General features: G+C 48.0%; 1 protein-coding gene across 1 annotated transcript in view; it reads right to left on the bottom strand.

Moving 5' to 3' along the window:
* Positions 1 to 1048: 1048 nt before the first annotated feature.
* LOC142574675 (uncharacterized) overlaps positions 1049 to 15947 on the bottom strand; it is a 107234-nt gene continuing 92335 nt past the window's right edge. The window contains exons 2-6 of the mRNA XM_075683710.1: positions 11901 to 12266; positions 5119 to 5201; positions 3957 to 4012; positions 1660 to 2604; positions 1049 to 1147 (exon numbers count right to left, since the gene is read on the bottom strand). Of these exons, the coding sequence (XP_075539825.1) occupies positions 1049 to 1147; positions 1660 to 2604; positions 3957 to 4012; positions 5119 to 5201; positions 11901 to 12154 (1437 nt within the window). The 5' untranslated portion in view covers positions 12155 to 12266. The remainder of the gene's footprint in view (positions 1148 to 1659; positions 2605 to 3956; positions 4013 to 5118; positions 5202 to 11900; positions 12267 to 15947) is intronic.

Below are 15947 nucleotides of genomic sequence, written 5' to 3'. Positions count from 1 at the left end.
GATACCGCCTTTTGTTTTTATTTATTTATTTATTTATTTATTTATTTATTTATTTATTTATTTATTTATTTATTTATTTATTTATTTATTAGAAGTTACTGCTAACTTCCAATACTGCTGTGGGATTGGGAAACCAATAAATGGCTATAGATAGCGGGGAACTTGTGTAGTACATACGGGCGCATGTGTAGTGAACATTAGGAATTCAGTCAATAGTCACCGGAGAAGAAAAAAATAAAGAGAAAGTAAGCAAAATTGTAGCGTAAAAAATAATTACACTAAGTAAAATGGAACTGCTGAACTCGATTCATCTTTGTGGAGTAAATAAACTCGGACAGCTTTGCTTGAGACTGCGTCAATAGACGTACAGATCGCAAGCCATTGTGGCAGCGTATTCCACTCTCGGATGCGCACAGACAGAAAGAATAGCGAAGCAAGCTATTGCTGAATCTGTACTCTATTAAGCGCCCATGTTTATTGTACTTATTTCTCATTAATGTAAACTGCATAAGCGAGAGGGGGGCATACATTTCAGGTTATATATTTAAAGCTGGTTATTTAAAAGGTGGGAGAGAAACTTGAGACGTGAAAGACTATTCTCTCATACCTGAGCAGGCATACTAGTTGGCGGCATGAGCGAACGTATGGCGGTAGTATTCATATAGACCAACCTCGCCCGCATCCCGTGGTCAACCTTTTGCGCTGGCATCTAAACTTCGCTGACGCGCCAAGTTGACTGGTGTCGAACCTTGCAGCACAAGACGTGCTGGATTATTTCGACCCTGTATCGTCGTGATTCTTATTTCAGGGCTACGTTAACTACCTAAAATGCAAAACTCGCTGAGCTGGCTCGACTAATGTTGTCTGTGTGTCACGTCTCCTCTTGTCGAAACTTGAGCATTATGGAATTCGAAGAGCTCCACCATAGACGTGGTTAAAACTTGCCTAACTAATCATTTTTCGTTTTTTAGACCTGCCTTGGTCCTGCATGTACGGTTTCTTAACACAGTCCAGCATGTTTCTAACTGTACCGCTCTCATTGCAGTGCTTACTGTGCCATGCTTACCTCGGCTGGAAATGTGCAGCTAGATTCTCGGCCCAGGACCTTCTTTGTAGCGCGAGCTAAGTCCGTCTTGAAGCTCGACAGCTTGAGGGGAAAAGAAAGAAAAGAAGCGGAGAGACGAGTATTAGACGTCAAAGTAAGAAGACAAGTTGAACCTACATGTAGTGACAACAAAATGGCGAATGAAAAGAACAGAAGACAGAGTACCTTAGCAGATTGGACTGCAGATTGATTGATTGATCTATCGATTGATTGATTGATTGATTGATTGATTGATTGATTGATTGATTGATTGATTGATTGATTGATTGATTGATTGATCGATCGATCGATCGATCGATCGAGACAGACAGACAGACAGACAGACAGACAGACAGACAGACAGACACACAGACAGTACTTTAAGAAAGAGAGAAAGAACAGTACAAAAAGCCAGCATTCGTTCTATTATGTTTCTGTCCTGACTAAAAGGTGGACTAAGTATTCTCGGCCTATGGCACTGCAATAGTGCCTATAGGCACCAGCACGGACAGAGTGGTGCGTCGAGTTCATCTTTCATACTTTCAAACGTATAAGCCACCCTTCATGCAGCCCACCTTGTTCTGCACCCTCTGGAGCTCCTTCTTGACGGCCGCTTCCCTTGTCAGGGCCTCCCTGTTGAGGACCTGCAGCCTGCTGTTGTCCAGCTGCAGGCGGCTGAGGCGCGCCAGCAGGTGGCTCTCCTCCGCCACTCGCCTCTCGACGTTGGCCACCGCGGCACAGCAAGCCGCCGGCGACGAGCATGCATCACCGCCGTTCAGCACATCATCACAAGTTTCACCACCACCACCGCCCACACTCCCCGTCGCACCGCTCGTCGCGTCCTTCTTTAGCACGTCAGCCCTGAAGAAGTCGTTGGTCCTGACTCTGTTGGCAGCGTCGACCTGCGCCTCGAGGTAGCGCATCCTGAGCTCCTGGTTGGCCATGACCTGCTTGCAACTCTCCAGTTCTCCGCTCATGCTCCGGTACTCCTGCCAGAAGTTGGCGAACACCTGCTCCAGGACGCGGGCGTCCGGGAGCGAGCGAACCGCATCCGCGTGCCGATGATTCTTGGCGCACAAATTTACGTCGCACCTATCGCTGCTGGCGGCGCTCTTGCGAGATTCCGTCTTCGTTATCTTGTCGTAGATGCCGGCCAGGGTTCCCAAGAGTTCCCTTTCCCTGGCGGAGCAGCAACGGGTCGAGGAGCGCGCCAAGTCGGCGGCGGAACCCTCGACTGCGCCCGCAGTGGCGTCTTCCTCGCCGGACGAGGAAGACGTGGCGGCCGCGGTGGAGGCCGCCCTGTACACGGCCACGTCGGACTCCAGCCGCGCGACCCGTCCTCGCAGCCGCTCGTTGTGGCGTCCCAGCTGGGCAAGCGAGGCCTCGCGGCGCGCCAGCTCCCGGTTGGCCTGGCGCAGCAGATCGGACGTCGACTCGAGCTCGTGCTCGAGCCTGTCCACCTTGTGGAAGAGCAGGCTCGTGGAGGTACCGTTCTTCTCGGGAAAACTGGGGATGCCGTTCTGTGTAGATCATGTGATGACGAACGATTATCAGTATGATAGGAATGACGAAAACGATGGAAAAGAATGGACCCTGCAGTCGACTGTTCTCTGTCAGGATGACAACGAATGATCACAGACTACGGACGTATCTTCCTATAAGACAGTATTATTTGTCCTCAAGGTAAAGCACAGGACTGTGCTGCGACGCTCATTCCGGATAGTTGAATGCAGAAACCAGGGAAGAAGAAACAAGGAGCGCGAGCGAGTATCGTGCAAATTGCGCAAAGACGAAAACACGCGCATGCTAACTTTAAATGACAGCTCTCTACTGGCCACATTCTGTTGTGAGCGCTAGTGAATGCTTCAGTACTTTTTCTACGTTTCGGTGTACAGAAAGTGTCAGGAAGCAAAACAGCGGAGAATGAGACACGTAGTTCGCATTGCACTGCAAAACGCATCTCACTCGCCTCGTAAGCTAGCTTTGTCGCGTAACCTAAGGCCGATCGCTCTCTCATGGCGTCTTGCACTCGGAAAACCGACAGCACAGCTAGTGTTCTCGAGGCGGAATGCAACAAAAGGTTCAGTGTGTGTTCAGACGCAGGGCGGCTCGTTATGCGTTTCTTTAATCGCTGAAAGACCCCGCTGCGCATTGCCCCCGCTGTGGCTCTGTCGCTTTCCGGCTAGCTCGCAAAGCCATGGGGCGAAACCACCTTGCTGGTTTTGAAATCGCGCTTTGCAGTTTTACAGTGAAGCTCTTGTGTCTGCATGCGGTGAAGAATGTTCGCTCCAAATGTCAGCGAAAATTCATTCAGAGCTAGAGCCATGAAATCTGCAAAGGTTGTTTGGCATGTTCAAGGTTATGTGTGTGCAAAGCTGGTGTGTGTGCATAACACAAAGTGCGATGGGCGATTAATCGTGTTATTCAAGATTAGCAAAGCTATGTTAATTGCGCTTTGGAGCTGTTTCAAGGGTATCAAAAATGGTGGGATGACACTTCAAAAATATTCTTTGATAAGTACAGTGCAGAACTATCAAATGAGCAAAAGCGTACTAATTGCGGTCTCTCTCAGTGCTTCCTCAGTGACCAATACGTTTGCCGTTTGGTTAGCGCACTATATATATATATATATATATATATATATATATATATATATATATATATATATATATATATATATATATATATATATATATATATATCCTGAATAATTACAAAATATAATATATAAAAAATAAAAGTGCATTTTACGACGTTTTGCCACTTGGACAAGTGTCTCTGTTTTCTGTGCCTTTGACAAACCATTCTATGTGCTGTTGCTTGCCACTACACTCCATGCTTCCGTATTCTCGGCTGAATTGGGATAGCTTACCTCGCCGTTTGGAACCGCCGATAGATCGCAGTGGTTTCCAGACGCATGGCTTGGTCCTACAGTACAGAGCACGAATGACATTGCGTGTTATCGAAGTGCTTATTCTCCAAGGCACTCAATCGGGCTGCATGTTGGAAAGCAACGTCTCTCTTTCAAAACAATATTCTCGTGCACATCTGGTCGCGAACAAAGGCCGAACTTACTTTACTTGCAGGCTAAACTAAACGCTTTAAGAACGCCGCTTTTCTGACGTCCAACATTCTCCCATCGCTATTTCGTCATTATCGTCCAACATTCCTCTTCCTCTACCCTTTTCCCCTCTCCTTGTGCGCACAAGCTCAGGCCAACATAAATAAAATTATCTCTCTGTCTTCCTGGTGTGCCACAAAAGAAATTTACTGCCTTCGAATGGTTCGTCATTCACGCTTATTTTCTAATGTTTCCGCTGTTACAAATATGGAAACTGCAAAAATGGAATAACTGCAGTATGCTGGCTTGAGCAGCGATCGTGATGGCCTAACCACAACGGTTCGAAGACGCAACGCAATCAGAGAGAGAGAGAGAGAAAATGATAAAAGAAAGGTAGAAAGGTTGACGCAATCAGTGTCAACCGAAGGACCTTGGGACCCGTTTTTTACAAACTTAGTCCGGCAGTATAGAACAAGGAATTAGTCGGAAGTTTCGAAAACGCGAAAGGCAGTGGACACGGCTTCCAGCTCGAAACGTTAAAGTGGCCTAATTTCTCCTTGTCTTTTCACAACCCCATCACTTCAACACAGCAGATAAAGTGATGGGGACGCTGACGAACTACTTAAACCTCTTTAACGTTAGAAAACACCTAATAATAGATATGTTTTGTATGTAAGTGTGGCGCTAAGTTGTGTGAACAACCTGAGGATTCTACCTCAATCTGACAGCAATCGGGTGTACGGTTTAAAAATATATATATTTAAGCGCCTAGTTCGCCGGTCTGAGACAACCATGACCTCTCCTTTGAGACCCGTTTCTCCAAACAACCATATACCATTGCATTGCGTGAGTGTTCGGGCAATAGGACGGACGGACGGACGGACGGACGGACAGTAAGTTTCAAGAAAACAACGCGCACAACGAGCATTTATTTATTTGTCCGCTTTCACACCACCGGCATATCTTCACGTACCTTTGGCTTCTTGACCGGACGATGAATTTTTATGCGCTTCTCGTGGAAGAGGAACGAGAGTCAGCTCCTGGGACTCGATGCTCCTGAAAGTGGCGCAAGAAAAAAAGAAGAAAACACGCAATCGAGTCACGTACCCCTTGTAGTAGTGAAATAGGATATCCTACAGAAATTTACGAAGAAAAGTTGTGGAAGGTACGCGTATTTTTCTCTCTTTTTTATATATCTAAATGCAATGCGTTACGTTCGTCCGAAAACGCAGTGGACTGAGACCATTCGTACACTCTAGCTTGCAAGGCAATTTAATCTTACGTGTAGCACCTCATATGCCGCTGCACCTCAAGTGAGCGCTTGTTCTAGCGTGTTATGCTGTACCCGCCATGGTAGCTTAGTGAATATATGGCGTCGTGCAGCTGAGCTTGAGATCGCGGGCTTCATCCCGGCCGCAGCAGCCACCTTTCGTGGTTATGGCACGTAAAACCCCTAGAATTTAATTTAACATGTTATGCTGTCAACGAGCTGCGGCAAGATGCACGTGCACTTTGCATGCGCTAAACGCAGAACGCCTCTTTCAGGAGGAGGAGGAGGAGGAGGACGTTGTTGACTGCATGGCGTATGTCTAGCCTCGTGACTCGCCGGCGCCGACTCTTCGCGAGCGCCGGCCTTTGTGGAAGTTTTAAGAAACCCAAAAATCTGCGGGCCAGTTGTTCGTTGCATCGTCATTCGCAGCGCGAGACGAGTGAGCCAGATGACCAGCACAGCGATGCTCAGCAGGACGCGAGCCGGCAGCTTGTTAGCCAATACCAGCGCGCATAACGCCACGTCGGCCCACAGGCCCTCTTGACACACAACGCTCTGGGACGAATCTTCTGCCACTCAACGCCCCTTCAAATTCAAGCCTGCACGGTTAAGCTGCGAGGCGTTCGAACTTTCTCGCCAGTTTCTGTGTTCCGAGTCCCACTGAAAGTCGTTGCTATGCGAACGTCCGCTTTCCCCGTCCGTAGCTTTCACACCGCGCCGTCGAGCTGGCCACGCAGTCGGTCATCCCACTGTCCTCATGCTGTCGTCGTCATACCACTTTCGTTTGTTTCCATCGACGATATCCCTTTTACGTCATTCCGTTGTGGTCACGCGTCGTCGTCGTACAGTCGTCGTCATGCCTTCGTGGCCGTGGCCGACCCTGGCGAGCGAGTGTCATAGCAAAGTGGGACGATCCCAGAGACAGTGTATGCCGCATGCAGTCGAAGGAATAGAAATCTCAGAGTGACCACTGCAGAGCTAGAGCATTGACGCGGGCTGCTACATGTTCTAAACTAGCGCAGACTTTAAAAAAAAGGCAGCTTCGGCTGTACGCTATGTAGCGACATTGGTTGAGTGGTAATCGCATTAATGTCGACGGTCATCGTGAGACGGGTTGTGCCACTTTTTTTTTTCTGTTCCCAACGCCATTCTCCTGACACCGCGGTTGAGGTGCCCAACATTGCGCAAGACAATATGCGCAGTTTACTTGGACTGACAGTCTCCTCTCCTCTCTCTTTCTCTCTCTCTCTCTCTCTCTCTCTCTCTCTCTCTCTCTCTCTCTCTCTCTCTCCTACACCACCTCTTCCTGCCATGGTGCACGGGACAGTCGCCAACCGTCAACGAGGTGAACACGTGAGCAACACCCGCAGCTAATCGGGTCTTTGTGATCTGTACGAGCTGCAAGTTACGCACATCTCCCGATTGTTCGCGTTTGCTTCCTTAATAGAATTATGGCAGTGTCACCGTAGTCTTGTTTGGATCTTTTTTTTTTCAAATTACCACATGACTGATGCAACTTGTTTGAGAGTACATGCGATCCAGGTTAGAGTATAACAGGTTCCTTAGTAACGTAGCTTTATTAGCTAGCTTTGTTGATGTCCGGTACTTTGAAGTAAACTACGTTGAGGTCGGATAGGCTTTAAGGTTGCTGACGTTATTGTGGCTATAAGGCAAAAAAAAAAATAACACTGTATGAAAGTGCTTAGATTAAAATAAGCAGGCACGTGCGGTCTGTCATTTCACAGTTGTTGTCGTCGTAGTCGTCGTCTCGGAAGAAAGGGTCCATTAAAAGGTCCTGGCTATCCCTAACCTAAAAAGTAAACCCCAACGACTAAGAAATGTCAAGAAAGGAAATAGAGAAAGCGTAAGTATGGGAGGAAGGAAACCTGACATAACTAATGCGTAGCCTGCCATGCTATTGCATGATCAGAGAGGCAACGCGTGCATGTTCTATCACAGCGCATATCGCCAGAACACCTGTTCAGCCGCTACACGAAAAGCAAAGCAAGAAAGAACCCTGCACGCCAGCTATAGCGCAGAACCGAATAAATCACAACTACAGATACTACACGTAAGAGTTAGACAGTGCATTCCACCAAGCAAAACAGACGAGTTCTTTAGTTCGCTCGAGAGCGCACCAAGTAATATATTCGAAACATCCGCCAGCAATCGTCATTCAAAGAGACTGCAATTAAGGTAGTAGGAAGACATGAAATTCTGTGACAAATTGTCTTTGTGTGTGGATAGACATTGGCCTTGATTCTAAAATGGCAGGACGACCACGTCATCAAAAACGACGGTACAGGAGTAATATACGTGGAGACGCTGCAGCCGTTTACAAGCTGCAGCTGCGCCTTGCTTATAGGCTGTCAGCCGCGGCGTATATCAATCAGCGTTGACCACCGTATAGCAAGGCGCGTACGAGAGCGCGGTGGCCGACTGCTCTGGCTCGATTAGTACGCGAAGGCGCATTACATCCTCGAGATGCAGTCGTGCACGACAGTTCCTGTCGCGAATATTCAGCACGGACAAATGCACGGCCGGCATGGAGAGCTATCGCGAATGCAGCTACCGCCTTTCTGTATCTCGCGGCGTCTGTCGGAGGAGTTGCATGCAATTCCAAAGGGGGGGGGGGGGGGGGCGATATGGCACCAAGGTATACGGGACAAGGCTGTCGGCTTGATCGATACAGTCCTTATTGAAGTTTCCCAGGTGCTTGTCGTTTCCCAGGTGCTTGTCGTTTCCCTAACTCTCCTGCTCTGTAATCTTATAATGCCTTCTGCGTGGCTTGCTCACCCTTTGGCCAACTCTATCTTAGTCCCCGAGTAACGATAAGATACTTTCGTAGATGCTTGTGGGTTCACCAAGTAATGGTTTCCCACTTGGAACTAGACAGAAATGGGAAATGAAGCCATAAAACTTTAAATCAAATAAGTGTCCGATCGGCAACCGTGTATTGGTGGAGACGGAATGGTTGAAGGTATGAGAAGAAAGATAACGAAGGTGTAAAAAGGGATTGCTTGCGCACAGACATCGCAATCTGCCACGCATTCCTGTTGCTTTAAATTAAACGCAGGAAGACTTTCAACCCTTCTGGCCTGTTTCGGTCAAGAGGATATAACAATTCCGTTTTTCGTGTGGGGATACCTATAGAATGTGTCAAGCACAGTGGGGAGCGATGTCATTATTATTATTATTATTATTATTATTATTATTATTATTATTTTGAGAAATGAAACAATAACGCTCATAGTGAAGGTATACGCAATGTTTTCTTTTAACCCAGGATGTTCACTTGTGTAGCTATTGGTCATAATTATAAGGTGGAAAAACGCATTCCTGAATGTGACCGTAAGGCCATAGACAACGCGAGAGGGCTATACGTTATGTCATCGCAAGCCGTGGTAAGGTGGATCTGTGGGCGCGTATGCGAGAGTCAAACCTTCTAGTTCGTGGAACGTGAGCAGAATTTCATGTGGCCTATGTACGCTCCCAAGCAAGCGCGCGACACCTCCCCGCTACATACGCTCTGCAAAACGAAATGGCAACCACGCATCTGACACTACCATAGGCATCTCTGGCTGGTGCACTTTCGCGCCCGGGTCATTTCCAACGAAAACGCAATGACTCGGCAGACACTGAGCAGGTAAACTTCTCTAATGTACACGACAACGTGATCGTGGTATCCCCGGCATAGGCATGCAGAGAGAGGCTACTTTTGGAGTCACCGAGGTATGCCATCGGCGGGAAGCGTCCTCTAGATGAATTGGTGCCGAACGCAGGGTTGCAAGCACGGATGCCATCGGCGACGTGACGTTTTAAATTTAATTTCAGTAGATTAACCCTTTCGGGCGCCGATGAATTCCGTTGACGGAAAAACTTACTTTCACCGCATTTCTGGTATCTTCAGAATCTCATAAAAGCGCATACAGATGCAGAATCGATTAAGAATTCTGATTTATTTTTTTGTAAGCCTTGTCAAGTTTACAGAACGTAGACTCGTTGCGAAAACTCAGTACGGCAACATCATGCATGAGAATGTCAACTGCTTCTTGTCTAGCAGGCTTGGAAAAACAGCCATCCAAGCACTTGAAAATTACGACTGCTGCATCACACTGTGAAAAAACAAGAAAAGAAGTGCGCCCACTAGATACAACGACGTACTCACATCGAGCAAGAGTTCACGGCCGTCTAATTTTACACTCTCCTTTTACTAAAACATTTCGTACCCGCTCCAACCAGGAGAGTATCAAAAATGTATGCGCCACATCTTCAATATCACTATACTTTCATCAGTGCTTTTGCTGTCGATGCACTTTCTTGGCATGCGCAAGCCACTGATCCAGAGCGATCAATTGGCGTAAACGTTCGTGGGTGCGGTCTCTGTGTAGTTAATGTAAAGCAATAATGTTGCCTACTGCAGACATGCGAACGACATTTGCGCGCGTATTTCAACGGCAACAAGACACGGTGAGTTGAACTGGCACAGCTGGAAATCGCATAAACGGCATAGCTATTTCGTAAGCGGGCTCTTAGGTGAAATTTGACGGAAACCGGTCTGGTCCGAAGGAGGAACTGTAAGTTAGTCAAAAGTTGGATGCCGTTCCACTAATCAACCTCATACGGCGAAATAACGAGAATAACGTTTTCTAGGGAGCCCTTCGTCAGTCTAAATTGATTAAGTGTATCTCTTTAATGTCCACTTAAGGCACTGACCGCGACGTATACGTTGCAGTGGTGTGGACACGCGCTATGGTGGTGGTGGATGCTCCGTATGCGTACTTCAGAAGACCGAAGCTCGATTGTAGAGCTTCGGTCCAGCTGTTCGTTCGAGGAGCACGCGTTTATCTTGAGCACTGCTCATTCATGATAAGTACAGACCGCACAAAAGAGAGTGTCTCAGCTTAAAAAGGACGTTTACTGCGTGCCATGAAAGTTTGCAACAAGGCACTCAGCGTTTTCAAGCCTAGATCAAAAGTGTAGTCGTATAGAACTTTATTCCATTTCTTTCACATTTTGTCTTATTCTAGGATAACAAAACCGGACGTTCGTATTAACAGGTTCTGTATACCTAAAACTGATTTTCACTCCTTGCTAGATGCTAAATGTATTTACCGTGCCGTTTCACTATAAACAAATAACAGCTAGCGTTCATTTCTGTTCTTGTAGAAGCGGCCTGCTGTGGCCTCCTTTGACATCTAATATCTCGGTAGTAAACGTATTTGGAACGACATTTTAAGTTGTGCAGCAGTGTATGCTTCCGTATACCTACTAGCTCTTCCTTTCCTCTTTCCTCCCTTACTCCCTATCTTCCATTTCTATGCTGCTGTCACCTCCTTTCAGAAGAGTAGGCAGGCGTTGTGCCCCTTCCGGTGGCAGTTGCCAGCCTGCTCCTCGCTTTCCCTTTCCTGTTAACTGTATATATGTGTATATGTGTTCAAGACAAATAATAATAATAGCTGGAGTCATCGTTTAACCTTGTTTACAAAATATTCTAGGACAACAAAGCTTACACAAAACGTGACGTGCTTCCGCTTACTTTCTAGCATTTCATACGAAATTGTGAACGTTTCAAAAGGTCCTATCCCCCAAAACTGGTTAAACCAACTACATATTTGCCAGTAGTGCACCTGTTATGTCTAGTTTTTGATAAAATGTGCATTTGAATATGCATGCCCATGGCAGCCAACTTTTATGCATGTTTTCAGCCAATACTCTCAGCAGGATGATGCTCATATTCGGTGCATGATCTGACAAGAATTGGCATGACACCGATGGCCGAAATGGACAGAGCAAAGGAGAAAACATATTTTCAAATGATGACTCTAAGCCTATGTGAGGAAGCCGGTAAGGAGAATAGTATAGCTAAGTGCGGCTCGCTATGGAACGCGAAGATCCGTGGTGAGCGAAGTGTCTCTTTCACGTTAGCCCGCGGTCGGACCCAGTCCTCAAGCGACCCCACTCGCTTAGGCCGCGGTAACTTTTCCCGGAATGCCTCGAGTCCGCCGCATTCCCACACGAGGCGATCAAAACTTAGGGTTACCTTCCTCACGTATGCACAAGGGTTACCTCGAGGCGCACAAGTTTCGTTAAACCGAGGCAAGAGCAAGGAACGCCAGGACCATCACCGCGCGGAATCACCTGCGCGAGTGCAGCGCCGAAGTGTCGCAGATATATATATATATATATATATATATATATATATATATATATATATATATATATATATATATATATATATATATATATATATATATATATATATATAACCATTTAAAGGTGTGCCGGAGATGTCATAGCCTGGCTGATCACCTGGTACGCTACTTGTGGTCCAGGGTGATGACTCTGATATACACGTTGATCACACAAACACACAAAATAGCCCACGCAGTCCCACAGATACGCACATACACAATACACGGATATTCGCAGGGTTTCACTGAGGCCTGCGGAAGTCGGAAAGGCCGAAACGTTTCGACGCTGACCTCGACCGCTGCCTGCGTCCGTCCCCGTGGTGGTTGCCGTGGGGCTGCGCCCCGCGTCCGACCGCCGACGACAGCGGCCGCGCCTGCGGGAGCAGCAGCGCCGGCAAGCGGTTCTCCTCGTCGAAGTCGCCGGCCGCCTGCGCAGCACCGCTGTCCGGCCGCGACCGGTCCGCCGAGCGGGCCCTCCTGGTCGCCGAGCAGCAGGAGCGCGGTCTCTGGGCCGCCGCGGCTGCGGTGACGTCCTGCGAGGCCATCCGGTGGGAGGAACGGGAGGCCCGCCGCAGCGGGGCATGGCCTTCGCTGCTGCTGCTGCTGCTGCTGCTGTGGACGCTGGGCAGCCGCAGTGAGGACCGCAGGGTTGCCTTCCTGCGCGACAGGGGCACCTCTGAGATCTGTCGTGCCAGATTCGCGCTTATAGGGAAACCAAAGTAGGTCGCGAGCTGTGTGTTACGCTTCGACAGTGACAAGGTAGCCATGCACTCTTGCCGTGAGACGACTATTATTCTCATTATTATTCGGCTTGAGAGGGGGAGGCGGGCGGGCAACTGCCACCGAACGAGGGTCAACGGCTGCCTACTCTTTAGCAAGGGAAAAAGAATGAAATTGCGAATTAAGTAATGCATCGAGAAAGAATAGAGTAGGAACCGTAGAGAAATCCCCGCAGGTCGCGCTAAATATATATATATATATATATATATATATATATATATATATATATATATATATATATATATATATATATATATATATATATATATTACTTTTGTGCGAGTGACGAGACAGTGTGAAAGGAGTCTGGATAAACCAACAATGACGTAAGGGCAAAACGCAGGTGGCGCCGCCGCCTGGAGGTTCCAGCGCCACGTCGCCGTGACGTCACGGATTTTTGTGTCGTCTGCTTGGGCCCAGACACGTCTTTATCGGTAAACATGCACTACAACATAAGACAAGCCATAGGTTGAACTTGTTAGCAAATTTTGAGAGCTTTTAACGTGCTACAGCGGAACAAGTACGAGAAAATACTTCTAAATCCCGTCGTACCAGCGCTGGGGTATCGGAAATAAATGAAATATATGTATATACATATATTTATGTCCGGCCGTCACATTTTCCTAATAGGTAACATGTTACCGCGAAATTAATGAAGATCAAGCTTTGAAAGAATACTGTAAGAGTTGAGGAGTACTTCGGGATGAAAACTTGGGAGGTTTATTTACATTATTTACAGTGAGAGTCAATTAAGTGTCTTAAAGTCATTACGGGCCGGCAGCAACTCGGACGCTGCGGCCCGCGGCAAGAAGCTCGAAAGAGAAGAATCAAGGAATGCTCAAGGAATGCTCTAGGAATGCGCTCCTTCTGTGCATTTGAGCCCTTCGGTGTCTCGAAGACACGTCACGTTCGGCCAATGGGAGAGCCCGCTCAGGTGACGCCATTTTCGGGCCAGTCGGCGAGCCCGCTCTGGTGTCGCCATTTTCGGCAAATGGTAGGCGCTCGTGCGATGGTGTCACACCCGGCGGAGAGGGTCGCTGCTAGGTCCCCAATTGTCCGAGGGCTTATTTCTCCCTGCGGTCTTGCCTTGCTGACTTGCAATGCGCCGTCACAATAGGCGGATGGGGATAATCCGCTGTTCCCGGTTCCTCAGGACTCCCTGGGTCGAAGGCTCGCTCTTCTTCGCTGTTCCCAGTTCCTCAGGACTACTTTGGACGAAGACTCGCTCTTCTTCACTGTTCCAAGTTCCTCGGGACTCCTTTTGGACGAAGGCTCTTTTTCGCTGTTCCGGGTTCCTCAGGATTTCTCTCGACGAAGGTTGATCCGTAGCGCTGCCACCAGTTGTTGCATTTGGAGGCGATCCCACCGCTGGCAACCAGTTGTAGGAGTTGAGGAGTACTTCGGGATGAAAACTTGGGAGTTTTGTTTACATTATTTACAGTGAGAGTCAATTAACAGTCCTAAAGTCATTACGGGCCGGCAGCAACTCGGACGCTGCGGCCCGCGGCAAGAAGCTCGAAAGAGAAGAATCAAGGGATGCTCAAGGAATGCTCAAGGAATGCTCTAGGAATGCTCTAGGAATGCGCTCGTTCTGTGTCTTTTAAGCCCTTCGGTGTCTCGAAGACACGTCACGTTCGGCCAATGGGAGAGCCCGCTCAGGTGACGCCATTTTCGGCCAATCGGCGAGCCCGCTCTGGTGTCGTCATTTTCGGCCAATGGTAGGCGCTCGTGCGATGGTGTCACACCCGGCGGAGGGAGTCGCTGCTAGGTCCCCAATTGTCCGAGGGCTTATTTCTCCCTGCGGTCTTGCCTTGCTGACTTGCAATGCGCCGTCACAATAGGCGGATGGGGGCGACGCTGCCAGGTTTTCACGGTGCATTACAGCCGTCTTGCTTCGGGACCCACTTTACCCGCGACAGTGCCAGGCTCTCGCTTCACTTTCGGGAAGAGTCAAACAGTGAATAGCTCCAGCTGCGGCACACAAAGTGGGGGCCGGCAACTTATTTGCACGTACCGCGCCTCAGGAATGTGGTATCCGTGCTTCAGCGCTCCTTAATTAGCTGTGGTGCGATTCGATGTGGTCTGGTGAACTCGAAGTAGGCTCAGGAAACGGTCCCGTATCTAACAATACTTAATCAGTCTAAAATGACTTAGTGTTTCGCTTTAGAGTCCCTCTAAGTGAACGAAAGCTTTTACTTTGACTAAATTTTTTTTATTAATCATTTTGGAGAAACGGGGGCTTTTTAGTGAAAGCTTTTATTGAAAAGTTTGCCAAAACCTATTGCTCCTTTTATTTCTCTTATCCCTACAGTAATTGGGCAGTGGCAGATGACAAACCACGTGAGCAGGCACGTACCGAGGGGGGGGCGAAATTAAACGGCGTACTCCCCCCCCGCCCCCTCCTCGCCTACACCACCAATCCTCACACACATTCCTAAAGCGCCGCCAAATCAATGTTGAGACTTGACAGCTATTCGGTGGTTAACATTTTGCTGCCTTTTTCACTCCTTTTGGATGACGGTATTTATCGGTATCTCCTCGAGCCACCAAACGTAGCCACTTCTCTGCTGTGCTTATGTAGGTGTCTTTCTAACCTTCCGCAGCGGGCGTAGTACGTCTAGAACCGCAGCGTCCTGCGCCCTACGCGGTTTTACGGCACTGGCAGCCACGCATCCTTACGCAACTTCCCAAATAACAATACGAGTCGGTTTTGCCACTTAACTTGGTAGAGCAGTAAACGATGGACCCAAAAGAACTGTGATTGTTCCGCAAACATATATTTCTCTATAATTCTTCCAGAGCTAATAAAAAAAGAACGCCACTAAAGTCGGATACAACTTAAGCCTGCAATGAAGCCCCCCGCGCACGCCCTCGTAACCGCCAGCCACTGTTCCTCGAGAGGCTGCAAATAATTCGCACTTCAAACTTTTCCTGTTACCCAAATAAGGCGGTAACCAGAAAAACAAAATTATTAGTGCGCAACTTTATACGTTTTCCCTTGCCCATCATAGTGGAATGGCGAAAGCCTAATTCTTTATTGAAGTGAAATAAAATGCTTGCTTCGCTGCAACTATTTATTGTGAAGTTTCAATTCAATTGGGGGGGGGGCAGTGAAATTTCATCAGCAAAACGGGCTCAGCAGTGAAATTAACCGCAGGCTTTTGAAGATTTAATTAATTATGGAGGTTTACGTGCCAAACCCACGATCTGATAATGAGGCACGCCGTAGTGGGAGACTCCGGAAATTTGGACCACCTGGGGTTCTTTAACGTAGCACCTAAATCTAAGTAGACGGGTGTTTTCGACATTTCGTCCCCATCTAAATGCGGCCGCCGTGGCCGGGATTGGATCCCGCAACCTCGTGCTTAGCAGCCCAACACCATAGCCACTAAGCAACCATGGCGGGTAGACTTTTGAAGAGTGAAATGCTCAGACTGCACACGCTTTCTCCATTTCTATTGCACACCTCATTGCTTCCGTCGATGAAGAGACTCTTCAAGAACAGCAGACGCCCCGGAGCTATCAAGTACGACGCCATATTGAAATGGTCGCATGACG

The sequence above is a fragment of the Dermacentor variabilis genome, chromosome 3 (assembly GCF_050947875.1).
Source record: "Dermacentor variabilis isolate Ectoservices chromosome 3, ASM5094787v1, whole genome shotgun sequence".
NCBI classification, from domain to species: domain Eukaryota; kingdom Metazoa; phylum Arthropoda; class Arachnida; order Ixodida; family Ixodidae; genus Dermacentor; species Dermacentor variabilis.
Note: the sequence above shows the minus strand (reverse complement) of the source record. Positions and strands in the feature narration are given on the sequence as shown.